Below are 26,598 nucleotides of genomic sequence, written 5' to 3'. Positions count from 1 at the left end.
CACGAGGGCCACCAGCTCACCTTCACCAGGGGAAGGAAAGACTCGATTGAGATGATAAAACTCATCAATAGAAGCGTTTTTTTCTCCCCGTTTTTCTTTTAAAAATGTTTGTTTTTTTTAAATTTCCGTTTTCCCCAAGGTTCTCCAAAAATGGCTGAGTTAATTCGAATCCCTTGGCTGTGTGGTTTGTCTGCCCCCAGGGTCCCGCGGCGGGGGGTCGGGGCCGGCTGGCGCGCGGTCACCGCCCAGGAGCGGCCCGTCCCGGCCTGGCGGAGGGTCTCTGCCGGACAGCGGTGCGCCCCGGCCCCGCGGACTCCCCGCAGATCCTTGGGGCCTCCGGCGCGCTCTTCCGGGGCGCGGCAGCGGGGCGCGGGGGCCGGGCGGGGGCGCCACCTCGCCCGGGCTTAGCACCAGTCGTCGTCGTCGGTCTCGCTGCAGGCGCCGTGCAGGCCTCTCCGGGGCCCCGGCGCGCGCCTGGCCGGCCCGTGCGCCGCGTAGTAGCCGTTGGGGAGGCGCCGGCCGTGGCGCGAGGGCGAGGCGCACGCGGGGCGCGCGGCCCGGGGAGTCCTGGGCGAGCAGGCGCGGCGCGCGGGGGGCGCGCCCCCGCCGCCCGGGGCCTCGGGCTCGTCGTGGTCGGAGCCCCGGTAGTAGCCGAGGGGCCGCGCGCCGCCGTGGCGACACGCCCGCGGGGACTCGCTCCGGCCCGCAACCCCGCGGGCGGCCGCTCCCCGGCCAGAGGCTCGGCCGCCGGGCCCGGGAACCTCCGCGGGCCGCTGGGCGCCCGGCCCGGCCGCGCCGCCGGCGGCTGCTGCTGCTGCTGCTGCGGGGGCCCCGCGCCGCCGGCCCGGCGCACCACGGGGGAATAGGACACGCGCGGCCGCGGGGTGGAGGGGGTCTGGGGGAGCTGGCGGCGGCCCCGCCGCGGAGTGCTGGTACCAGACGTTGAGGGGGCTGGGCTTCCACTTACGGAACTACTGCCCTACACGAAAATTGAAACAAAGGAAATCAAAAAAAAAGATACAACAAAATCAACCAGGAGGAGACGGGAGGAGACACAGAGGGCGGGAGGGGGGAGAGGAAAACCAAGGGAGGACAGTGGAGGGACCGGGAGGAGGACGGAGAGGGGACACAGGGCATTTGAATGGAAAAAAGGAAGAAAAGCAACAGCCACAGGGAGGAGGAGGAGGAGGGGAGGAGGAGGAGGAGGAGAGGGAGGAGGGGGAAGGGAGGGAAAGGAGGGAGAGAGAGGAGGAGGGGAGGACGGTGAGGAGGAGGGAAGGGAGGAGGAGGAGGAGGGAAGGGAGGAGGGCAAGGAGGGAGGAGGAGAGAGGAGGAAGGAAGGAGGAGGAGGAAAGGGAGGAGGGGAGGAGGGGAGGAGGGAGGAGGAGGAAGGGAGGAGGGAAGGGAGGAGGGGAGGAGGAGGGAAGGGAGGAAGACGGAAAGGAGGAGGGGGAAGGGAGGAGGGGAGGAGGAGGAGGAAAGGGGAGGAGGGGAGGAGGAGGGAAAGGGAGGAAGAGAGGGGAAGGGAGGGGGAGGAGGAGGGAAGGGAAGGAAAGGAGGGAGAGGGAGGAGGGGAGGACGGAGAGGAGGAGGAGGAGGGGAGGAGGAGGAGGAGGAGGGAAGGGAGGAGGGCAAGGAGGGGAGGAGGAGAGAGGAGGAAGGAAGGAGAAGGGAGGGGAGGAGGAGGAGGAGGAGGAAAGGGAGGAGGGGAGGAGGAGGAAAGGGAGGAGGGGAGGAGGAGGAGGAAGGGAGGAAGAGGGAAAGCAGGAGGGGGAAGGGAGGAGGGGAGGAGGAGGAAAGGGAGGAGGGGGAGGAGGAGGGAAGGGAGGAACAGGGAAAGGAGGAGGGGAAGGAGGAGGAGGGGAGGAGGGGAAGGAAGGAGGGGAGGAGGGGAAGGGAGGAAGGGGAGGAGGAGGGGAAGGGAGGAGGGGAGGAGGGGAGGAGGAGGAGGGAAGGGCGGAGGGGAGGAGGAGGAGGGAAGGAGGGAAAGGAGAGAGAGGAGGAGAGAGGAGGAAGGAAGGAGGAGGAAAGGGAGGAGGGGGCAGAGAGGGAGGAGGAGGAGGAGGAGGAAAGGGAGGAGGAGGGGAGGAGGAGGAAAGGGAAGAGGGAAAGGAGGAGAGGGAAGGGAGGAGGGGAGGAGGGGAAAGGGAGGAGGGGGAGGAGAGGGGAGGAGGAGGGAAGGAGGAGGAGGGGGAGGAGAGAAGGGAGGAGGGAAGGGAGGAGAGAGAAGGAGGGAGGAGAAGGCAGAAGGAGAGGGGAGGAGGTGGGAGAAGAGGAGGCATAGGGGAGGAGGAGGAGGAGGAGGGAAGGAAGGAGGGGAAGGAGGAGGAGGAAAGGGGGAAGGGAGGAGGAGGGAAAGGAGGAGGAGGGAAGGGAGAAAGGGAGGAGGAAGAGGAGGAGGAGGGGAGGGAGGGAGGAGGAGGAGGGAGGGGAGGGAGGAGGAGGGAGGGAGGGAAGAGGGGGAGAGGAGGAGGGAGAGGAGGGGAGGAGGAGGGGAGAGAGGGGGAGGAAAGGGAGGAGGGAAGGGAGGAGGTGGGGGTGAGAGACAAGGAGGGAGGGGGAAGTGAAAAACCAACACAACAAAGTGAAAAGAGAAATGAGAAATGGAGTTTTGTAAGTTTCGGGGTTAAAAGAGCAGAAGTTTCAAAAATTACTCACAGGCGTCCAGAGGACAGAAATCATAATCAAAACAAAAACGGAAGCCGGGTTAAAGGAAAGCGGACGGCAGCGGGCGCCGGCGGGGGAGCGGTAAGGCCCGCGGGCCGGCAACTCAAACGTGATCCACAAGCGAGGAGGAAGCGGCTGCGGGCGGGGGCGGGCTGGGGCTGGGGCAGAGTGGGGGCAGAGTGGCGGGGCAGTGTCCACCCCTGCCCGGGCCCCCTGGCTTCAGAGCCCAGTGGTGGGCGGGGTCAGAGATCACAGTGGGAGTGGGCCGCCCCCCCACCCCCGCTCTTCCGGCCCCCATGGCCTGGGTCCCGGGCACCCCTGGCCGCACCCACCTGCCGGTGCGCCATGTGCTCTCGGCCCTCGCTGGGCGAGCGGGACCAGCGGTGGTCCCGGGCCCGCGCCCGGCCGTGCTCCGGCCGCTCCTGGGCGTAGCGCTCCTTGTCGGGGGGCGGGGGGTGGTGGTGGTGGTGATGGTGGTGCCGATGCTTCCTGTCCTTGGGCCGGCCCCGCTCCTGATCCCGCTCCTTGGATGGCAGGTCCCCCGACTGGGTGGTCATGCTCAGGTCCGTCCCCAAGCCTGGGCCAGGTGGGGTCAGACAGACAGACAGACGGCCATCAGGGAGAGGAGGGGGGGACGTACACACAGGAGGCCACCAAGGGGTCTGCAGGCCCTAGAGAGGGGTGTCTTCCCTTGGACCAAGGGGGGCTTGGTGGGCATCGGGGGTCCAGTCCCCAGGCTCCGCGCAGCAGCCGGCCCGGCTCGGTCCCCTGTGTCCCATCCTCCAGGTGTGTCCTCGTCCAGGCCTCTCCTTTCTCCCTCAGTGTCTACCCCTCTGCCTTCTCCTCCCTCCCCCACTCTGTCCCAGCTCCCTGGGGCCCACCTGTGTCCACGTCCGTGTAGCGGCCCAGGGAGCGCTCGGAGGCTCGGTGGCCGCGGTCGCGACGCCGCTGGTGGTGCCGCTGGTTCTCCTCAGGTGGCACCCTCTCCAGGGAGTAGTCGTCCAGGCGCCGGGCCTTCGGGCCCAGCACAGAGGCTGAGCGCTTCATGGGGCTGGTGTCTGAGATGGTCTGGGGGACAGGCCGGCGGCTGGGGTCAGCGGCTGGCACCTGGCGGTCCCGCTCCGTCCTGCCCCATCGACCATCAGTGACCATCCATCCAGGGGCAGAGTCTGTCCCCTCTCAGGTCCATCCTGGGTTCTGGCCAGGAGACCCCGTCTGATCCACCCCTGCTGCGTCTCAGGACCAGCCTGGGGATATGCCCCCGCCCTGGGGGTCCACGCAGGGGACAGGCAGGCCTGTTGGAGGGAACAGCATCTCCACCCAGAATGCACACTGGGGAGCACCGGGCAGCACGCCCCTGCCCTGGGCCCTGCCTGCTCCCCAGGGGTAGAGAGGCCTCTGCCTCTCGCGCTGTCAGGGCCCCCCCAGCCCCCGCAGGCTCAGGGCTGGGTGCCAGGCACCCCAGCTCGCTGTCCTCCCTCCCACCCTAGGCTGGGCTGCGCCTTCCTGCTGGCCCGAGTCTGGCTCCTTGAGGGGCCCCCCTGGCGTTCCAGGCCCCCCGTGACCTGCTCTTATCATCCCTGGCCTGCAGCCTGGGAGCCTGCGCGTGCCGTACCCCTGGGTCAAGTCACGGAAGGAGGGGGCCTGTGGTTCTTTGCGGCCGGGACCAGAGAGGAGGGAGACGGGGCGGACGTCCCCCGGGACCTGGCCCAGCTGAGCGGCTGGTGGCATTGCCCGAGGCAGGAGTTTTAAGGGACAGGTGGCTGCAGGAGCAGAGGGGCAGGGCTGTGTCAGGGGAACGAGCCCCGAGAAAGAGAGGGCCAGGTGGGGCTGCCGGGTGGGCTTCTTAGGAACAATGGCTCCCTGGCTTGGGGGCTCTGAAGACAGGGGGTGGGGGAGGGAGAGAAAGGAGGGGGCGGGGCCAGGCGGCCCCCCAGGTCACACAGAGAATACAACACACGAGGATGGGGCTCCACGGGGGAGGTGAGAGATGACAGGACTCCCACGAGGGGGGGTGGGCGGGAAGAGGGGGCCGGAGCCCAGCTGGTGGGCACGGTACATACACTGAGGTTATTCCCACGTGGCCGGCCCCTTCTCCTCTGTCACAGCCCCACGGGATGGTGCACACAGAAAAACAGAAAGAAGAAAATAAATATAAAAGCCCAGGGGAGAGTGAGAGGTGGTACATGGAGGAGATACCAGGGTCCGGGAGAGGACCCTAAAGAGTTGAGGGGGAGGTTAAGTTTCCTGGGCGTGGGTGACCCCAGGCCCAGCCGGCCGTCCTCCCACGGCACAGAGGAGACAGGAGACACCACAGACACAGATGGCAGAGGCACAGGACCGACAGATGGGACAGCGCGGCCACAGGCCCCTGGCCCTGGGCTCTGCCTCATGCAATGCCCCAGCCCTGGCTTGGCTGACACTCAAAGCTTTGGGGCGGTGGCCGTCAGCTGGGCTTGTCCCAACCCTCTCCTGGGGCCCAGCAGCTCAGTTCTAGGGGTGGGATAGGGCTACGCAGCCACATGCAGGCTGGGTGCCCCCCACTCGAGTTCCCAGCAGCCAGAGGCCAGGCCCCTGGGCGACCCTGGCCCAGCCACGCACAGCACAGCCTTCCGCCCCGAGCAGATGCCACAGCACAGCACACGGGCAGCCCGCCACAGCCAGACACGCTGCCCCGCCCCTTGGTCCGGGCGGGCAGCCAGCCAGCCATGCTTCTGGCTTCTGGCCCCTCTGTGGTGGGATCCCCCCACAACCCGTGGGCCCTGCAGCTGGGGAAAGCAGCCACACACAGACACACAGCAGGCGCACACCTGCTCCTCCCAGCGGCCCCCACAGAGACCAGACAGAAGGATGACCCCCAGCTGCCCCCAGGCCCACCACCCCAGACTCTGCTACCAGGCCCTGGGACCTGCCCAGTTCTTGCGAGCAGACCCACGTGTGCATGCACGTGTGTGTGTGTGTATGTGTGTGCATGCCTGTGTGTGTGTGCATGTGTTTGTATATTCCTGATTGCAGCTTTCACTTAGCCTGACAAATTACCTCCCACCCCCTGTCCCCCACATGTGTCCTCCACATTCTCCCGCCTCAGCACCCCCAAACAGGGTGGACAGACCACAGACTCTGCTGCAGGGGACCCCTCCCATCTCCGCCCCCCATCAGAGTGGAGCTCAGAGGACCAGGCCTCCAGATGCTCCAGGTGTGGCAGGAGGGGCGGGGGGCCCGCACGCTGCTGCTGAGGGCGCAGGCAGCCCCCAGGCCTGAGTCCGCAGGAGGGAGATGTGGGGCCTCATGGGGAGGGGACTCCAGGGCCCCAGACCAGGTGGGCGGGCGGCGGGTGAAAGCCCTCACCTGGTTCTCGGCAGGGAGGCGGGGCATGGAGGCGGCGCGGGCCTGGCCTTCCATGGGGAGGTAGTGCTCGCTGTCAGAGTAGCCGTCTCTGCCCATCTCTCGCATCTCCACAGACTGCGGGGCGGACGGCGAGGCCGGGTGAGTCCTGGGCCAGACGCGTGGACCCCGGTGGCCTGGGGTGTGCGGAGCTGCAGTGGGGGCCCAGACCCCGCCCTCCTGGGGGCCGTGGGGGCCGTGGGGGGCAGACACACCTGAGAGTTGGGCTGGCTGTTGGGCATGTCGGTGGGGGGCCCCCGCTCAGGGCTCCATGTGCCCGTCTTCTGGAACATCTCCTGGGCTCGCTGGGTCACCCAGGACGGGCTCTCCTTGATGCCACTTTCATGAGCCATCCTGCGTGGGGCACAGAGGGCAGAATGGTGGTGGGCACCTGGGAATGGCACCCCCTGCCCCCCATCCCTGCCTCCCGGCCAGAGGACACTCACAGGCTTCCTCCCGGGTCCAGCTGGGTGGAGGGGAGGGCGTTCGGGCCAGGCCCCCCCTCCTGCGTTGGAGACGGGGGCTCCATGCGCTGGAACATGAGTGGAGTCCGGTTCTGGAGAGGGGACAGCAGTGTGTGCACAGGTGGGGCGGGGGCGGGGGCAGGTGGGGGAGGGTGCCCCAGGCCTGGGCTCTGCCCAGGCTGCAGCTGAGTGGGGCCGCAGGAGGCTGCGCCGGGCACACCCAGCACCTTCCTGCACCACGAAATCCCAGAAGGCGTTCTTATGGCCCCCAGCACACACACACAAGCACGCGCACACAGACACATGCACGCGCACACACATGCACACACACACACGCGCACACGCACGTGCACATGCACGCACACACGCGCACACACATAGACGTGCACACGCACGTGTATGCACACATGCACACATACACACGCACACATGCGCACACTCAAGTCTGCTCCATCAGCCAGTCCGCTAGACCCTTCCTTCTAAATCCACCCAGAACTGGATCACTTCTTGCCCCTCCACAGCCCCCATGGTCCCATCATCTCCCTGGACCAGCGCATTTGCCTCCTCCCGGCCCTTACCCCCCATGGCCACCAGAGGATGCCCATGAACACCGGAGTGACCTCCCTTCCCTTCTCTACTTACGGGGGCCATGGCTCCTACCTCACTCATAGCAAAGTCAAACTTCTCCCCGTGGCCCCCAGGGCCCCGCATAATCTGCCCCATCACCTCCCCCCACCGTTGTCTCCTCCCTTGTTCACTGTGTTCTGCCACACTGACCTCCTTGCTGTTCCCCTAATTCAAACTCATGGTCCGGCCTCAGGGCCTTTGCACTGGCTGTTCCCTCTGCCCAAGCACTCTTCCCCCAGGTATCTGCTTGGCCCACTCCCCCTCCTCTTCCTTCAAGTCTTTGCTCAGACAGCACCTCCTCAAGGAGGCCTCCCCTGATTACCCAGATTACATGCCTGTCCCCGGGGCACTTACTATTTTCTGCCATGCTAGTCAGTCATTTATTATTGTCGGCATGTCCCCGCTGTCTTGCCCACAGCTGCACCCCCAGGGCTGAGAAGAGCTCCCGGGACACAGCACGTGCCCGGTCCGTGTTGGTGGAGCAGATGAGTTAATCCGGGCTACGTCTCCTGGGCAGGCCCCACTTTTCGGTGGCCGGCCCCGGGGCCTGGCCACACGCCCTGTCCCGGTGGGTCCTGGCGGGGGTCTCCCAGCCCGGTGTCCCCAGCGGCGGCCGCCGGCCCGGCCGTACCTGCTCGTCGCGCATGGCCTGCAGCTTCTTGGCCTTGCTCTGCCGGTAGTACTCCATGATCATCATGGCCGCGTAGATCTTCCCCACCGTCAGGTCTGTGGCTGGGGCGCAGGGCGAGCTCACGGTGGGCGAGGTCCGCGCCCCGATTCCCCCGCCCCGCCCCGCCCCGGCCCCCCGCCCCGCCCCGGCCCCCCGCCCCGCCCCCGGCCCCGGCCCCACCCCCGGCCCCACCCCGCCCCGCCCCGCCCCCGTCCCCCGCCCCTGCCCGCCCCTGCCCCGCCCCCTGCCCCGCCCCACGCCCCCGGCCCCCGCCCCGCCCGGCCCCGCCCCTGCCCCGCCCCCGGCCCGCCCCACGCCCCCGGCCCTGCCCGGCCCGCCCGCCCCGGCCCTGCCCGGCCCGCCCCCGGCCCCGCGGGTCAGGCCCGGCGCTTACACTTGTGCGGGGTGACCAGCAGGTCCAGCGTCTTCTGGGACAGGTTGGGCCAGATGGCCATCATCTCCTTGCGCAGCTCGGCGTCCATCTGCTGCTTGTCGGCTCCGCCTGCAGCGTGGGCACAGACACGCCCTGACCGCCCGCCTGCGCCTCGGCCTCGGGGCCGCCGCTCAGCCTGCGCGCCTGCGACCCAGCGCTCCGGAGCCGGCTCCCCACGGCTCGCCCGGCCCGGGGCCTGGCCGCAGGAGTGACCCCTGGGCTCTGGTCCTCGGCAGGGCCGGGCCGTGAGGCGGCCGCGTGGGGGACAGTCCAGCATCGAGAGGGGCCAGGTGGCCCGGGTCCCAGCCTGGCTCCCACTTCCCAGCTGAGAGGCTCTCTGTGCCTCAGTTTCCCCATCTGCAGTGGGGATGAGAGCAATGGTCCCTGCCTCTCTGGGTGGTTCATGATCACCGAGCGGTTATAGTCCGTGCAGCCTTAGGCAGCGTCTGCCGTAGGACCGTTGCTACAGCAGCCACTGGCCCCAGGCGGGCCAGGCCGACCCGGCGAGGCCGGGAGACCTGCAGCGGCCCCGAGACAGGCGACCTCTCCCTCCCACGGGGGCGACCTTCGCGGAGCCGCTCCCTGGTCCCCCCCCAGCCATGCTGGTCTTCAAGCCTCGTGGGTCCCTCCTGCCTGAATGCGCCGGAGCGCGGCCCCCGACCCCTGCGGTGGGCTCCCGTGATGAGCTCTTGTCAACAAAGTGTGAGCAGAGTGACAGGCCACTTTGGGGTCAGGGCACTTAATGGCCAGTGTGGGACCCTCCGCGCTCTCTTTCCCTGTCATGGTGGCTGGTGACATCAGGACAGTGCTGCTCCCTCAGGCCTGGGCTCTAAGTGACCGATGAGCAGACCCCTGCCGGCCCAGGAAGTTCCCACGTGACGGGAGTGGGCACCAGCCTGGATGGGTTGGAGACTTCGGGGCTGTTTGTTACAGCAGCACCTTCCCATCCATCCTGACGACACGCCAGCCTGGCCCCCGGGCCTACTTCTGTTTCAGAGCCCCGCCCCGCGCACAGGGGCACCGTTCCAGACACTCACCAGCAGGTACGGAAGGGATATTGATGACGGAGCCAGAGCAAGGGCCCGAAGGCTCCTGCCGGGCCAATGCTGACCCTGTGGTGGCCGGGTTGTGGGGGTAGGTCCCGGAGACCTGGGGGAAGGGCAGGGGCCTGCCGCCAGCCAGTGGGGAAGGATTTCAGGGTTCTAACAACCACCCACTGGGGCACGGCGGCTGAGGAGCCTCCCTGCCCGGGCAGCCCTGACATCTGCTTTGCCTCCCTCCCTGTCGGCCTCTCCTCGCCCAGTGTCTGCCCTCCCTGCCCCTCCTGCCCCCAATGGTCCAGCCTCGGGCTGCCTCGGGCGCCCCTGCCTAGCTTCTCCTTCTCAGCAGGTGTGAGTCAGAGCACAGACATCTGCCAGGCCCCCCACAGAGCATTCACTCCTTCCCCATGTGGGTCTGGAGATAGCCGTCTCTATTTGGGAAAAATCCTCCAGAAAGGCCTTTAAATGTTAATGCACAGGTAGAGCTCAGATCCAGTTCTGGAGTGAAGCTATCGAGGCGATGGGGACTGAATTGCCCGGACCAGCGCAGTTGCCTCTGCCCAGCTCTCCCTGTCCCCCTACAGCTGCCAGAGGGCGCCTGTGTGCAGCCAAGTCAGTCACCAGCCTCCTCTGTTCAGAGCGCTCCATGGCTCCACCTCACCCAGTCCCATCGCCCAAGTCCACAAGGCCCTGCCCCATCTGCCCTCGTCTCCTCTGCAACCCCCCTCACTCACTCTGTTCCCGCCACACCGACCTCCTCACTGTTCCTCAAACCCGCCAGGCATGGTCCTGCCCCAGGGCCTTTGCACAGGCTGCTTCCTCTGTTAGGAAGTTCTTTTATAAATATCTATGTGGGTCTTCTAGCTGGCCCCCTATCTAAAACAGCCAGCCTCCTCATCACCTTCTATGCCTTTCGCCTGCTTTATTTCTCTTCTCTGTACTTATCATCTCATAATTGTTGTTCCTGATCTCGCCCACTAGAAATCGTGCTCCATGGTCTGGTCTTTCTTTTCACCACTGGCAATGCTGGGGGCTGTGGTCGATGGGCCCAGCTGCGTGAGGGTGGGGCCTAGGCTCAGGTCAGGAGGTCAAGACTATTGTCTGAGACCCTTGGGAAAACCCCCTGTGCTGTTGGGCTCTCCAGACCCTTGACACCAACCTATAAAGTTTTCTTTCCTCACGGGAAGCGGTTGGAATTAACAGCTAAGTCTGCCCTCCACTGCAGCTAAGCCAGATGCCCGGGGTCTCTGCGGCTCCCTCTCAGAGACTCGGGAAGGGAAAGAAGGGGACGTGACATGTCCTGTTAAGTCACTTCCTTCTTATAGCTTATATGTTCCCTGTTTCTCATGGAGAAAAGGAAGACACTTGCCGTTATGGACTGAATTGTGTCCCCCAAATTTAGGTTGAAGCCCCAGCCCCCACTGTGACTGCATTTGGAGATGGCGCCTGTAAGGAGGTGACTAAAGTTACAAGCAGTCGTAAGGGTGGTCCCTAATCCAATAGGACTGGTGTCCTCATAAGAAGAGAGAGACCCAGGGGTGTGTGCAGAGAAAGGCCGGGTGAGCACACAGCAAGAAGGCGGCCATCTGCAAGGCCAGGAGAGGACAGCAAACCTGCCAACACCTCGATCCCGGACTTCCAGCCTCCAGAAGTGCGAGAAAATGAGAGTCTGTGGTTTCAGCCGCCCAGGCCGTGGTATGTCGTCATGGCGGCCAGGGCAGACTAAGACAGCCGCTCTCGGCGCCTGAGCCAGGTGAGGGAGCCTGGGAGGTTTCTCCAGTCAGCACTGCTGGCACTTGGGGCCGCACCACTCCTGGTTGTGGGGCGTTTTGTGCACTTAGGATGGGGAGCAGCGTCCCTTCCCCAAGTCCTGACAACCAAAACTGTGCCCAGACATTGCCAAATGTCCCCTGGGGGACAAAAATGCCCGGTTGAGAACCACGATCTTAGCCTTTTTCAGCTTCAATTCACTGGAAAGCCTCGCATTCTGGATTGTCATTCATATTTAAAACAAAGGGAAAGGGGCCGGCCCCGTGGCTTAGTGGTTAAGTGCGTGCGCTCCGATGCTGGCGGCCCGGGTTCGGATCCCGGGCTCACACCGACGCACCGCTTCTCCGGCCATGCTGAGGCCGCATCCCACATACAGCAACTAGAAGGATGTGCAACTATGACATACAACTGTCTACTGGGGCTTTGGGGGGGAAAAAAAAATAAATAAATAAAACAAAGGGAAAATCCTTGGAGGATTTCAAGGTGGCCCTCAGCGGGGGTCATGGGGTTCAGTCCAGGCTGACCCCAGGTTTATTCCTCCTCCAGGTGCAGAATCAGTAACACTGGGGCTCCCAGGGACAGGAGGTCCCCCTGTACATGGATAACAGTTGCCCACAAACCGGTCGCCTCCCAGAGTTTGTGGCCCGAGGGCCCTCCCCTCCCCCATCTCCTTCTGAGAGCCTTTGGTCATCTGTCTCTGTCTCGGGGTCAGTCCTGTCCTCTGCAGGACACTGAGCAGCATCCCCGGTCGCTACATGCCAGACGCCACCAGCACCAGCCCCCTCCCAATTGTGACAACCAAACACGTCTGCAGACCCTGCCACTGTCCCCTGGAGGCAGGACTGCCCTGGTTGAGAACCGCGGATGTGGGGTCCACCTCCGACCGGGACTCGAGCCCCCGACCCCGCTCGATCTTTCCCACAGCCCTTCTCGCCTTCGGGCGCGTTCCACGTGCTGCTTGTTCATCGTAGTTATTGCTTGTTGCCTGTCTGCCCGCAGCCCCATGAGGGCCGGAGGCTCCTGCGTCCCACATGCCGAGGACAGAGCTCGGCACACAGCAGGCGCTCAATAAATGCTCTCATTTAATGAGGTGGGGCCAACATGGCCACCAGTCTCAGGCTGGTGACAACGCACCAGGAAGCCACCCTCTTTGGCACAGGCAGGTCAAAGCCCTTCAGCTCCCATGAGGCCCACCCTGGAACCTTCTGGGCCATTGCAGACCCCACCTTCACACAGAACCTGGTGTTTCGGGGAATAAATGGATGAGACAGTGGCCTCTGGCTGGTCAGCCACACTCAGTCCTGAGACTCTGGGCCAGCCCTGGGGGGTATTGGCCCTGATTTTGGTCCTTTCTAAGACAATGGCATAAGGCATTCCTGTTTTGGGAAGCTGAGGTCCCTGTGCACCAGTGCCAGGGCCGAGGAACACACGGTCATGGGGAACGCCCGGCAGGCACGGGGATGTCTGGTCCTACTCGGCTCTGGGCTTGTCTCCTCTTGCGCTGCCGCTCACTAGGTCCAGGGCTGTGAGCACACGGGGCACAGTGTTTACGAAGCTCTCCCTGTAAGCTCTCAGCAGAACTCAGAATGTCAGCATGGGGCTGGGGATTCGGATGTGCAAACCGGGTTTGCGTTTGTTCTGGCAGGCAGCTGGCTCTGCCCTCATCCCCTGGACGGGGGGAGCAGGAGGGCAGGGGGCATGAGGGACACAGCCTGAGTTCCTCGGGGGAGGCTTTGGGGTCCAGACACAATGTCTAGAAGAAAAAGAAACAAGAAGAGAGAAGGATTTTCCCCAGACAAGAATAAGATTCTGAGTGGAGAGAACAGAGGAGTGGTGGGAGGGAGAGACAGACAGACAGAAGAGAGAGGGACAGACACACAAAGGACTGAGAGAGACAAGCAGAGGGACCTGCCCTCTCCCCAGGTCTCCAGCTAAGAATGGCCGCACAATCGTTGGAGGATCTGAAGAACGGCTGAGGGTAACCCATCCTCCCGTGGTGCCCCACACTTGTGGGAAAGAAACTCGGTGTGTTTAGAAAGTAAATCAAGTTGTTGAAAATAAAGTGTGTTGGGCCAGCCCTGTGGCTTGGTGGTTAAGTGCGCGCGCTGCGATGCTGGCGGCCCGGGTTCGGATCCCGGGTGCGCATCGAGGCACCACTTCTCTGTCCATCCTGGGGCCGAGTCCCACATGCAACAACTGGAAGGGTGTGCGGCTGTGACATACAACTATCTACTGGGGCTTTGGGGGCAAAAAATAAATAAAATCTTTAAAAAAAAAAAAAAAAAAAAAAGAAAATAAAGTGTGTTAACGCTCTCAGTCTGCTATAACGGCTGCCATTGTCACCACTGTTATACCTGTCGTCCCCAAGCGCTCAGCTGACCTTGCTTAACCCCAGAGCCTGGCTCAGCTGTGCCCGGGGGACATAAATAATAAAATGACAGCTAATTTTGTCTAATGTCTCATGAAGTTTTATGGGCAATCTAAACAATTATTGGGAACAAGTAAACTAAATAGATGTGAAAAGATACAAATTTGGGGTGAACTTTTTAACAATAATTATGTGTTATGGTGTATGTACGTAAAATAACTTTAAAATGTTTTGCTAAGTTAAAACCTTAGAGTTTTGTTCAATTAAGTTAAATGATAAAATTTATTGAGTATCTAGGCTATTTCCATATAAGATATAAAATGTTAGATATTAATTACTAAACATAGGTTTATCTACTTTTGGCTTCTCATCACAGAGAAACTAAAACTAAAAGATGTTTGGGCCTATTATTAAACATGTCTTGTATTTTATTAAAAGATTGTACTATGAAGTAGCATGTTTCTAGAAATTATAAAAGGTGTTTATAAATTTGCCAAGCCACAGAATGCTAATGTAAAAGACAGTTTATAATTGCTTACTTCTTGGTTTTCACTAAAAATTAAAGTTTGTAAGGGTTAAGAATTCTAACCAATATATGTGATTAAAGATACTAAAAATTAATAAAGAAAACATCTTTGTATTCAAGGAAAGTAAGATGTATGTTTTCAGTAAAGAATATTCAAGGAATGGAAATATTTTTGTTTATTTTGTTAAGAAAGATAAATTTGTCCTAAAGTATTAGGAAGGAAAGAAGACATGGGACAAATTCTGAATGTAAAAATAAAGTTATAGCCCACTTAGATCAATGGATAGATCATCCAGACAGAAAGTCAACAAGGAAATAGTGGACTTAAATGAAAAACTAGACGAGATGAACTTAACAGATATGTACAGAGCACTCCATCCAAACACAGCAGATTACACATTCTTCTCAAGCACTCATGGAACATTCTCAAGGATAGACCATACGTTGGGAAACAAGTCTGTAGCCAGAATCACTAAGACGAAAAGAGAGAAGGCTCAAATCAATAAAATTAGAAATGAAAGCAGAGAAAATACAATGGATACCACAGAAACACAAAGGATTATAAGAGAATACTATGAAAAACTGTATGCCAACAAATTGGACAATCTAGAATAAATGGATAAATTCTTAGACTCATACAACCTTCCAAAACTGAATCAAGAAGAAATAGAGAATCTGAATAGACCAATTAAAAGTAAAGAGATTGAAACAGTAATCAAAAACCTCCCAAAAAATAAAAGTCCAGGACCAGATGGCTTCTCTGGAGAATTTTACCAAACATTCAAAGAAGACTTAATACCTAACCTTCTCAAACTACTCCCAAAACAGACGAAGATGGAACACTTTCTAACACATTCTATGAGCCAACATCAGCCTGACACCAAAGCCAGACAAAGACAATACAAAGAAGGAAAATTACAGGCCAATACTGCTGATGAACATAGATGCAAAAATCCTCAACAAAATATTGGCAAACCGAATACAGAAATACATTAAAAAGATCATACACCATGATCAAGTGGGATTTATACCTGGGACACAGGGATGGTTCAACACCCGCAAATCAATCAATGTGATACACCACATTACTAAAATGAGGAACAAAAACCATATCTCAATGGATGCAGAGAAGGCATTTGATAAGATCCAACATCCATCTGTGATAAAAACTCTCAACAAAATGGGGATAGAAGGAAAGTACCTCAACATAATAGAGGCCATATATGACAAACCCACAGCCAGCATCATACTCAACGGGAAAAAACTGACAGCCATTCCTCTGAGAACAGGAACAAGACAAGGGTGCCCACTCTCACCACTCCTATTCAACATAGTACTGCAGGTTTTGACCAGAGCAATTAGGCAAGAAAAAGGAATAAAAGGAGTCCAAATAGGCAATGAAGAAGTGAAACTCTTGCTGTTTGCAGGCAACATGATTTTATATATAGAAAACCCTAAAGAATCAATCAGAAAACTATTAGAAATAATCAACAACTACAGCAAAGTTTCAGGGTACAAAATCAACTTACAAAAATCAGTTGCATTTCTATATGCTAATAACTAACAGAAAGAGAACTCAAGATTACAATCCCATTTACAATCGCAACAAAAAGAATAAAATATCTAGGAATAAATTTAACCAAGAGGGTGAAAGACCTATACAATGAAAACTATAAGACATTACTGAAAGAAATCGATGATGACATAAAGAAATGTCCCTCGACTGATGACTGGAAAAAGAAAATGTGGTATATGTATATATGTATATACATGTATATGTATATATATATAGATTCATAGGGGGCAACAAGACCCCAAATAGCTAAAGCAATCCTGAGAAAAAAGAACAAAGCTGGAGGCATCACAATCCCTGACTTCAAAACATACTACAAAGCTATAGTAATCAAAACAGCATGGTACTGGTACAGAAACAGACACACAGATCAATGGAGCAGAATTGAAAGCCCAGAAATAAAACCACACATCTATGGACAGCTAATCTTCGACAAAGGAGCTAAGAACATACAATGGAGAAAGGAAAGTCTCTTCAATAAATGGTGCTGGGAAAACTGGACAGCCACATGCAAAAGAATGAAAGTAGACCATTATCTTTCGCCATACACAAAAATTAACTCAAAATGGATCAAAGACTTGAAGGTAAGACCTGAAGCTATAAAACTCCTGGAAGAAAACATAGGCAGTACACTCTCTGACATCGGTCACAGAGGGATCTTTTCAAATCCATGTCTACTCAGACAAGGGAAACAAAAGAAAAAACAAACAAGTGGGACTTTATCAGACTAAAGAGCTTCTACAAGGCAAATGTAACCAGGATCAAAATGAAAAGATAACCCACTAGCTGGGAGAAAATATTTGCAAATCATATATCTGACAAGGGGTTAATCTCCATAATATATAAAGAACTCACACAGCTGAACAACAGAAAAACAAACAACCTGATCAAAAAATGGGCAGAGGATATGAACAGACACTTTTCCAAGGAAAATATACAGATGACCAATAGGCACATGAAAAGATGCTCAACATCACTAATCATCAGGGAAATGCAAATCAAAACTACACTAAGATATCACCTTACACCCATTAGAATGGCTATAATCACCAAGACAAAAAACAAATGTTGGAGAGGTTGTGGAGAAACGGGAACCCGAATTCACTGCTGGTAGGAATGCAAACTGGTGTAGCCTCTATGGAAAATGGTATGGAGATTCCTCAAAAAATTAAAGATAGAAATACCTCATGATCCAGCTATCCCACTACTGGGTATCTACCCAATGAACCTGAAATCAACAATCCAAAGAGGCTTATGCACCCCTGTGTTCATTGCAGTATTATTCACTATAACCAAGAAGTGGAAGCAAACCAGTGTCCCTCGACTGATGACTGGAAAAAGAAAATGTGGTATATGTATATATGTATATACATGTATATGTATATATATATAGTATGTATATGTATATACATACAACGGAATACTACTCAGCCATAAAAAAAGACAAAATCATCCCATTTGCAACAACATGGATGGACCTGGAGGGTATTATGGTAAGCGAAATAAGCCAGGAGAGAAAGACAAACACTGCATTATTTCACACATAAGTGGAAGATAAACTAACACATGGACAGAGAGAACTGTTTGGTGGTTACCAGGGGCAAGGGGGTTGGGGGGTGGGCACAAGGGGTGCAGAGATGCATTTGTATGGTGACTGACAAACAATAATATACAACTAAAATTTCACAATGATATAAACTATCATGACATCAATAAAAAAAAAGAAGGTTATGGAAGGTTTGTGGAAGAGGAACCCTGAGGAAAGAGATTTTTGCGTGGTTGAGTTGGCTAAGATCAAAATGAATTTAATTAAGTGAATGAGATTTAAGAGCAAAAGTAAGCTGGTACAAAATTTAGAATTTTCTCTCTCTTAAAAGGATATGTTTCCTTGACTTTTAGTCTGCTCTTGATAAAAAGATTATAAAAGGTTTTTCTTTACCTTTGAGTAAGTCTACCTAAAAGACAGAAAAATCTATGTTTTGGCAAAATAATTTCCCATGTTCTAAAAGGTTGGAATCTCTCTATTAAGAAAACTAAGGGTTTTTAAAACTGTTTAACTCTCTCTGTTTGCCTTTAACATCTTCTGTTATCACCTTGGTTAAATAGATAACTCAGCACTGTTTCCTATGTGACCAAGTGTTTTCAAACCTTTTAATATTTTTGACAAAGTTCCCCCAAATTCAAACTTTATAATTTCCAGTGGGGCCCTGGGACTTCTCAAATAATTTGTTCTCTCTTTCTATAAACAGGGAGATCTTAAACTAATTAGGCTTATTTGTATGTTAAATTACATGGGAAGCATTGTCAAATAAATGATGATAAACCTTCTTAGGTTATATTGCATGGGTAAACATTATTAATATAAATGTTTTAAAAATTATATAACATTCCTAAAATTTTGATCTGTCCTGGTTATCAGTTATAATTCTAGTTATTTTAAAGTGCTGTATGTCACAGAAAGAGCCAAGTTTCTTTGTCAATTGCCATTTTTGAGTCTTCTGTCATTTATAGACTGTTATTGTTTTACTACGATGTTTTTGCAAAAGTTTCCTCTTCAGAGAGATTCATGGAAAGCACTCTAGCACTTACTCTAGAATACAGGTTTCTGATAAACTTTCAGATTACAAAACTGAGCTGGGTAAGAAATTACAGAACTCTAATGGAGAAACTGATGGCCCCATAAAACTGCTAACAAAAGATCAAGATCAAGAGTTGATTACATGAGTCTGAACAAACTGATGAGGATGATTATAATTTTTATGAATTTTTGTTTGAAATATTGCTGATTTTTTTAACATCTTATTTTTTCCAGATTTTAAGAAACCTTCTTCTCTTTTCTCTTAAGCTAGCTATGACTTATAACAATTTGGTAAATTATACCTCTGTAAGCAGAATTGAAACATTTATCTTTTTCTCCCTACCTGATCCCTAGGAATTTGGAAACTCTTGATGAGTAAATATTCTCATTTTCATGGCAATATAGTTATTTGTATATGTTTAATAAGAATCTGTTCTCCTTATAACAGGACACAATTGGAAACACTGGTTATATTACCAAGGCTTTGACTGGAATGTCATATTTGAGAGAAACATGCATAAACTCAGGTATGACCAAACACCTTTAAGGAACAAGGATTCACTTTATGGAACAAATAAAGCCACTTGGAAATAATGGCCTGGTACCTTGTTTACAGGGTTTCCAGCAACCTTACAAGGTGAGTAAAGAAGGTCACTTCCCTGGCAGGTGCAAGAATCTCTGGATATTTTGGGGACCTCGTCTATAGGTATTGCAAGTGGACTCTGATGACAAGTCCTTGGCTCTGCTGGCCTTGAGAGGCCTTTGAAGTTCAATCTGAGATTCCTTATGGAAAGTTCCAGCAAAGCACATTTAAAAGAGCCTATATTATTAATTGCTATTCTTGCTGTACTTATGTAAATAATTGGCCCAAGCTTATTGAAACTAGAATTATTTTGCCAACCAATTAGTCCCAACTTGCCTATCTTTGTTAAAAATGAGTGCGATTTTAGAGAGAAAAAATACATTTCAGTAGAAACTATAATACACATCTGTGGATATTAGATTCTAGCTCTGTTAATTCTCTTTGAGGTTTTTGTATGATATCTGTTAACTGGACTGGATCCTGAATTCTTCTAGTCTCCTCAAATATCTGGCTCCAAATCTCCAAACTAACGTTTTCAATTTTTTTCATCATTTTCATTTGGAATCACTGAGAACTGAACCTGCTTTCTTGAAGCCTTGCAAACTGAAGCTGGACTTCCAAATATAAATTTAAGGGAGATTCATGTCTATTGCTGTGTAAGCCACTCAGAAAGATACCTGAACACCTGATGACATCAGCAGAGACATTTTAAGCTACAAAAGATGCTTTGACCATGACATCTAGAAATCCTTTGACTGGCTGCTCCCTGGACTCAGAAACTGGTTTATAATTTGCTCCAGCCATTAACCTTGGTTTCCTTTTTGTTTCTCTAGAAATGTTTTTTATTAAATACCTAGTTACTTGCTTGCACCATATAGGCCTAACTTTGGGATCCCCCCTGCATCACCGTCTTACTAAGAGACTGGCTCAATGAGATGGAACAACGTATGCCCCTCATCAGCAGGAAGAAGCTGGAGCAATTGTCACCCTGTATCCCTCAAGAGTGAGGAATGAACAACAAAAAGGGGGGATTTGTAACCCCGGGCCCTCCAGCACAGTTCAACTGACCCCATCTTAACAACAGAGTAATTAAGAGTGGTTTTCCAGGAACTGAGAAATGACTCCTTGTCCAGTTCAGGCCTGTTGAGACCACCAACCCATCAACTGGGCCTGTGCAAATGCCTGATAAGTGACCCTTCTGACATCGAAGGGCTGAACACTCCACCCTCAGGTCACACTAACACCACCATTTTGTGAATGTGTGTCCTGTGAAGAGCCATGAAGCTTGACTGTGCTTGTGCAGATCACCAACGACCTCACTTCTCCTCTCCTCCAGTCATCTATTCCCACACTTCAGACTGCCCTGCCCCTCATCCCATAAATTCCACCCAAGCCCTGGATCAGGGAGACAGATCTGAGAGCACGTCTCTCCTGTCTCCTTGCAGATCAACCTCACAAATAAAGCTGTTTTTCTTTTCCCACAGGCTGATGCTGTGAAAATCAACTCTATATGCGCATTGGGTGGTGAGCCCTTGCTGGGTAACAGGGGCACCGTCTCCACAGGTACCCATGTGACTCATCACCGCACCTCCTTCAGAAGCTCCGCGGGGAGGCCTACCCCCTGGAGTGTAAGCTGCCGTGTCCCCCATGCTTGGAGCAGTGTCCAGTGCCCGGGAGGCTTGCACTGGATGTTGGCTGAATGAGTGATCAGGTGAGTGAGTGAAGACGAGGACAGGGCAGTGGCTCCCCTGGTTTCAGGCCGGGAGGGGGCTCCCTGGCTCCCTGCTGCTCCACCCTGTCCTCCTCTCTGCTCACGTGCTCGCCCTTACCCTTGGCGATCTTGATGTCCAGGGCTGTGCGGATCAGAGCCATGAGGGTGGAATTGAAGTGGACAGTGTTGTCGTCAGCTACAGGCAGATCCATCCGCAGGAGCCTCTACAGACAACCAGAGGTGAGGGCTGTCACTCCCAGGCACCCCTCCCGGTGCCCCATGAGACAGCCCCACCCACCCGGGGAGCACCAGGAAGAACTCTGACGGCAGCAGCTAAGGGGGCTGCATCCCCAGTTATCCGTCCCAATGCTCCATTTACTGACTTCCTCTGGTGGCCTGGAGGGAGGGCCCTGGGGGCTATCCTAGGCCTTGAGCTCCTGCCCCCTCTGTTCCCGCCTGCTGGACCCCAGAGCTGGCACTTCCAGGGTTGCCCCACACCCTGGCGCTGCCCCAGAGTTCTTCTGGACGGCTCCGCTCCGTTCTGACCCCAAAGAAGAGACCAAATCGATTGCAGCAGTTCATGCAGCAGCCAGGCACAGGAGTCCACAGCCACAGCCACTGGGGGGCCGCCGCTCCCCATCCCACCCCCCTTCGGCCCACACCAGACCAGGTGGGCACAGACCACATCATTCCTCTGAGAAGCAGCAGGCGGGCGGCCCCCCGCTGATGGGGTGGGCCCCTCGCAGACATGCAGCGAGGCCACGACACACAGAACAGCAGACAGGGGTGCATGCAGACGGAATCTCGAGACTCATTCATAGCTCCGTGGGAAGTGTATCTCAGGGGTGTGTCCAGGTCTCAGCTTTCTGTGTGATGGCAGGGGGAAGGGGTGAGGGGGCGTTCCCATGGCCCAGGGAAGAAAAGACTCCCTGTGTCCCAGGCAGGGGCTCTGTCCCCCATGCTTGGCGGCATGGGAGAGGATGCTGGGCTGGTGGGCACCAGCCAAGCTCAGGTGGCATGGAGATGGGGGTTGAGGGTGAGTTTGGTATTCACCAGGGGATTAAGACACATGTCAGCAGGAAACACAGAGCTGGAGATGGGCAGGGGGATGGAAAACCCCGAGTAGAACACGAGACAGGGGTTGGGGCAGGGCAGGGAGGCAGGCCGTAGACAGAGAAACACACACAGACTGGGCTACTGTGCACAGCTGGGCATGTTGTGCATTGCACAAAGGACTCCTCATCTTAGAAATCATGGATTTGTTTATTTAAATGACAACTGCCCAACTGATAGCAGAAGAGTGTCTTGTTCTTGCCATATGGATGGACTACAACAATTTTTCGACAAAGTGTTCTATGGAAAGGGTGCCCTTTTTAAATTTTCAAAAGGTGATTTACGGAGCTGTGGTGGCCCTGCACAGAGACCAGGAGGAGAAGGGCACTCCTCCCTCTCTTTTGCACACACGCACCCAGCCAAGTAGAGACTCAGAGAAGGGACGAGAGGACAATTAGAGGGAAGAGACAGGTGCAGGGAGACGATCTTTTGGATGCTGGTGGGGCGGCCTCAGCCCGATCTTGACTGGGAAGGAGGGGTGCATGGAGGGAGGACAGAGGAGGTGGGGTGGCCGCAGGAGGCAGCAGAGGGAGGGAGGACTCTCGCAGACACAGGGTGAGCCAAGGTGGACGGGAGAATGGGATGATGGGGCAATCTTTTTGGGGGAGGGACGACTTTAAAGGTCACTCCCGACCTTCTCGTGGATGAGTTGGAGGGAACAGAGCATCTGTCCTTGGGTGCCAAGGGAGATTCCGGGACAGGGGTCTGGAGGGTGGCCCGGCTCAGCCGCCTGGCGGCCCGGCCCTTGCTCCTACAGCCAGCATGCACCGCCCCCGGTCGGCCATGGTGCCTGCCCGCCCCAGGCCCCCGCCAAGGCAGCGTGCATGGCCTGCATCAGGGTGCCACAGTCCAGGGGTCCAGCTGCGGCCTGCCTGCCCACTCTGGAATGATGGAGAGGCATGTTGGAGCGTCTTGGGGTAGGGGTGGGGAGACAGGTGGTGTAGGGCAGGGGCCGGAGAAACGGCTCCAGAGGGGAGGGAGGGTGGGGAGGAGAGGCTCTGGAGGCTCCTCGGGAGGTCTTGGATCCCCCAAGGCCCTAGGTCAGAGATCAGCTTCAGATGTGTGTGGGGGGCCTGGACCTGGGGGCTCAAGATACAAAAGCTGGGGCCTGGGTCTTGCCTTCTTGGGGGCCAAAGTCTCCCCCACTGCTGCCACCAGGTACCTGCCCCAGCCTGGGCCCCAGGGGCCGCTGTGGGTGGGCAGAAGGGAGGCGTGGCGGCGATCCCCCCCAAAGCATGTTTGTGTCCAATGTGGTTCCCAGGGGACCAGGTGCCAGGGGACCTGGGGGCTCCCCTCCCCCCCGGCCATAATGGAGTCTCCAAACACCAAGACACAGTCATCAGAGGACGGACACAGGGTGCTGCTGAGTCAAGGGACGGCCAGGTCCATTTACTCGAGGAGGAAAGGGGGAAAAAAGAAAAAAAAAAAAAAAAAAGAAGGAAGAAGAGAAACGCTGGAAAAAGAGACCCGGCTGGCTGTTCCTGGTCGGCACTGAAAAATCCCCAGCGCCCGACGGCGGCGGTGGTCAAGGGTAGACTACCTTGTAGGCCACTCTGGCCGGACACTTCTTCCCCAGACCCAGGGGCGGAGACATGTGTCTCAGCATCTGATACATGTCCGGGTAAGGCATGCGGCCCCTGGCAGCACCAAAAAACAAGAACAGGGTGGGAACGGAGAAGCACAGGAAAGGGCGGGCAGGGGAGGAACGGGGGAGAACAAAAACCAAAAAACCAAAAAGGAAAAAAAATCACACGAGCCGAAAAAATAGAGAGAAAGATGCAGAGAATGGTAAAATAGGTATTTCAAATAAACGGGACAGAGGAGGAAAAAATGGAAGAAAAGGTAATTAAAAAAAAGATTTCACTGCTCACGAGCAGGGAGAGAGAGAGAGAAAAGAGAACAGTCAGATTCGGTGGTGACTCTGATCTCTGGTTCTGGAACAACCTGGGGGAAGGGGGGTTGTTGTTTTGGAGGGCCTGGAGCAACGCTTTGGTTCAGCGTTATTTTAAAAATTTCTGGTTTGGCTGAGGCTGGTCTCTGAGGTGCCTAGATGGGGAGGAGGGGCGGGGGCCGTGGGAGGAGGGCTGGGAGCTTCAGGAAGCAAAGGGTGGAGGGGGACAGAGTAGAGGTGATGGTTGCGGGGGGTCAATGCAGTTACGATCCCCCCCGGGATGCGTCTGATTTGGGGTGCTGTGGAGACCCCGGGATGGGCAGCTTCAGCTGGGAGCAAGCAGAAATGGCTGAAGGGAACAGAGAGAAATGTTCCATGCTTCCCCGAGTCTACGTGACTGCATTCTGGTGGCTAAGAGAGTTTTCTAGTTTAATGCAAGAGAGAGAGATGGCTCTGTTTTTTAGATATATATATATATATATATATGTACGAAATATATATATTGAAGAACCCCAAGCCACACTCATTCCATGGATGCTAGCAGGTTTTAGTGGAAGTCAAACCTTGCAAGCAACCCTATGAGGACATTTCTTGCCTAAGCCGAGAGGGGGTGATATTACACGTAATAAACTGTACATGTCCTTATAATGAATCCGACCGCTGAAAGCAGAAGAGAGGGGATTAGTGGAGGCACAGGGTCAAGCCGCGTTCACGCTGGCTCCCCACCACATGGCAAGCTTGTGACGCCAGGGGCTGGGGACCCCCAGCTTGAAGGGGTGGGGGAGACACAGGATGAGCAAAGGTCCTTGAGATGTTCCCAGATACTTGAAGACCCCAGGGGCAGAGGGTGTGGCGGGAGCTCTGGGCTGGGGGGCACCTCCCCCAGGGGTCTCTCTGCCTCTCCCTCTTTCACAATCTACATGGGCTACACTGCGGGGGGGGGGGGCTCATGGAATAGAGGGCAGAGGGACAGCATCCAACTGCTGTGACCTAAAATCAAAAGAGGAAGAGTTAGGAACCAGCTGAAAGTGAAGCCCCAGACCCACGGCTCACCCTGGCCCCTCGGTCTCCGGGAGGACTCGTCTGAGGCTGCCGGAATGGCACAGATGGACTCCTCCCCCTTCCTTGTGAGGCCTCTCCTTGAGCGCTCAGGCCCCTATAAGGCCCCCAGTAATGGTCCCTCAGGCCCCAAGCCCCGCCTGCACTAGAATCCCCAGGTAGTGGCAGGTGGGCTCTGAACACCAGGACAGCGCCTCTGAGGGTCCTGCAAGGGCTTGGTGCTGAGCAGGCACCCAACACACACGCACGGGTGGAGATGGCTCGCTGACACCACCACCTGCCGGCCAGGAGGGGGCACTCTGGCGCCCACTCCCTCATCACCACGAAGATGCAAGGGCCACTGGGGCTCTGTGTCCTCTCCTCTGGCCTCATGTGATCACCTGTTCCAGGCTCGGGATCCCCGTGGGAGCTGGGTTCCACCACTCTGATCTTGCAGCCAATCCTGTCTGCCAAGAGAGCCTGGCCAGCCCCTCTCCCCACACCCCCAGGAGCATTGAGGCCGAGAGGCCTCGGCTTCCTCCCTGGGGCCTGGCTAACTTGTCCTTCATCATTCTGGGCAGGAGAGACTCACAGGAGGCGGACGCCTCATGCTTGACTCCTTCCCTCATTTCCCAGGAAGCCTGGGGTTTGGGCAGGGCTGGTATCCAAGCATTTAACCCGGGTGTGCAAAAGCACTGATTCTCATCTCTTTCCTCTAGATTGATCCTCCAAGATCCCCGCTGGCTCCCCAGTGATTGAATGCCCTGGGGTCTGGGGCCTGACTTAACCCGTGCTCCAATGCCAGGGAGAGGTGGGCCATGTGACTGGAGGATTGGGGGTGACTCCTTACCACGCTGCGGGGTCATACTCGGCCCAGACACGCACGTACTCATCCAGGTGGTGGGGACCCAGGATGGAGGAGTCTCGGGTGAGGTACTCAAAGTTGTCCATGATGACGGCAACAAAGAGATTCAGCATCTGTGGGGACCCCGGGGGCCGGGAGGGAGTAGGGTAGAGCGAGACACATCCAAACACATATACACAGGGCCCGGGGCAGGGGGAGACGAGAGGGGCAAGGGGGACAGAAGAGAAAGATGGGGGGACAGGGAGGAAAGACACACACTCACGCAAGGAGTCCAGAGACAGATGCAGAGATGGAGATGGGGGAGGGAGACAGAGACAGAGAAAGATGGAGACAGAGAGGGATACAAAGAGACAAAGACCGAGAGTGATGGATAGAGACACAGAGAGGAGAGGCTATGTAAAATGGGGGCCAACACCAAGGGGACCACCAGGACCCACATCCTCCCACACCTGGCCGCCAACAAGGCCAAAGTGAGTGCTCCCTGTGGGCAAGGACCTGGTCGTGTTCCCAGCCCCAGCGCAAAGTAAGCACTCAGCAAATATTTCTTGGGTGGGTGGATGGATGGACGGATGGATGGAGAAATTTTCCTGCCCTTGTCTGCACCTGGTAGCACCTTTTCACGTGCTCTTCTAGCCCTCAGCACGTGGGGAGCTTGCAAGGAGCTTGTCTCCAAGCCTTTGCAAATGTTGCATCATGATTTTTCTCCCTTTGGGTAACAGAACCTGGGGAATCCCCCTCCTTTACACACAAGACGTTGTAGCTGGGTGTGGCTGACCCCCACTTCATGGCTCCCCGTGTCATACAACCCAAGCCTGTGATTGGTTGGGGAGGGGCACATGACCCAAGGCGGCCAATGAGAGCCTTCCCTGGGATTTTTGCTGGCACTCTGGCAGCCATCTTGCCTCTATAGGGAGAAAGTCTGAGAATGAAGACAGCATGGAGAGAACAGCAAAGAGGACGGGTCCTCTGGCCTGGATCCAGCTGCACTCACACTTTTCAGGTACACAAGTTAGTCAGCTGTGCGTGCTGCTTAAATCAGTTTCAGCTGAGTTTCTATTACTTGCAACCGATTTGATTAACATGTGGTCTAGTTCCTGCTCACCATCCCTGAGGGCCTCTGTTTGAAATGGTCCTTCCTGCAGTCAGACTCTCCCCCATCACAGCAGCTATCAGACCATATTGCTGTTATCTGCCGACTTGTCTGCCCATCACCCCTGCAAACTGAGAGAACCATGGGTCTCCTTACACCGCCCATGCCTAGCATAAAGCTGGCACATAGTAGGTACTATAAAGTGTT

General features: G+C 55.6%; 1 protein-coding gene across 1 annotated transcript in view; it reads right to left on the bottom strand.

Moving 5' to 3' along the window:
• Positions 1–274: 274 nt before the first annotated feature.
• CACNA1A (calcium voltage-gated channel subunit alpha1 A) overlaps positions 275–26,598 on the bottom strand; it is a 218,642-nt gene continuing 192,318 nt past the window's right edge. The window contains 12 exon segments of the mRNA XM_087425368.1: positions 275–709; positions 712–979; positions 3,000–3,244; positions 3,549–3,735; positions 6,016–6,129; positions 6,267–6,405; positions 6,498–6,607; positions 7,774–7,874; positions 8,207–8,314; positions 20,513–20,618; positions 23,962–24,058; positions 25,287–25,414. Coding sequence (XP_087281494.1) covers positions 405–709; positions 712–979; positions 3,000–3,244; positions 3,549–3,735; positions 6,016–6,129; positions 6,267–6,405; positions 6,498–6,607; positions 7,774–7,874; positions 8,207–8,314; positions 20,513–20,618; positions 23,962–24,058; positions 25,287–25,414 — 1,908 coding nt within the window. The 3' untranslated portion in view covers positions 275–404.

Source organism: Ceratotherium simum, chromosome 39, assembly GCF_057802395.1.
Source record: "Ceratotherium simum simum isolate JZ-2026a chromosome 39, ASM5780239v1, whole genome shotgun sequence".
NCBI classification, from domain to species: domain Eukaryota; kingdom Metazoa; phylum Chordata; class Mammalia; order Perissodactyla; family Rhinocerotidae; genus Ceratotherium; species Ceratotherium simum.
The sequence above is the reverse complement of the archived record's forward strand: the minus strand, read 5'-3'. Positions and strand labels throughout refer to the sequence as shown.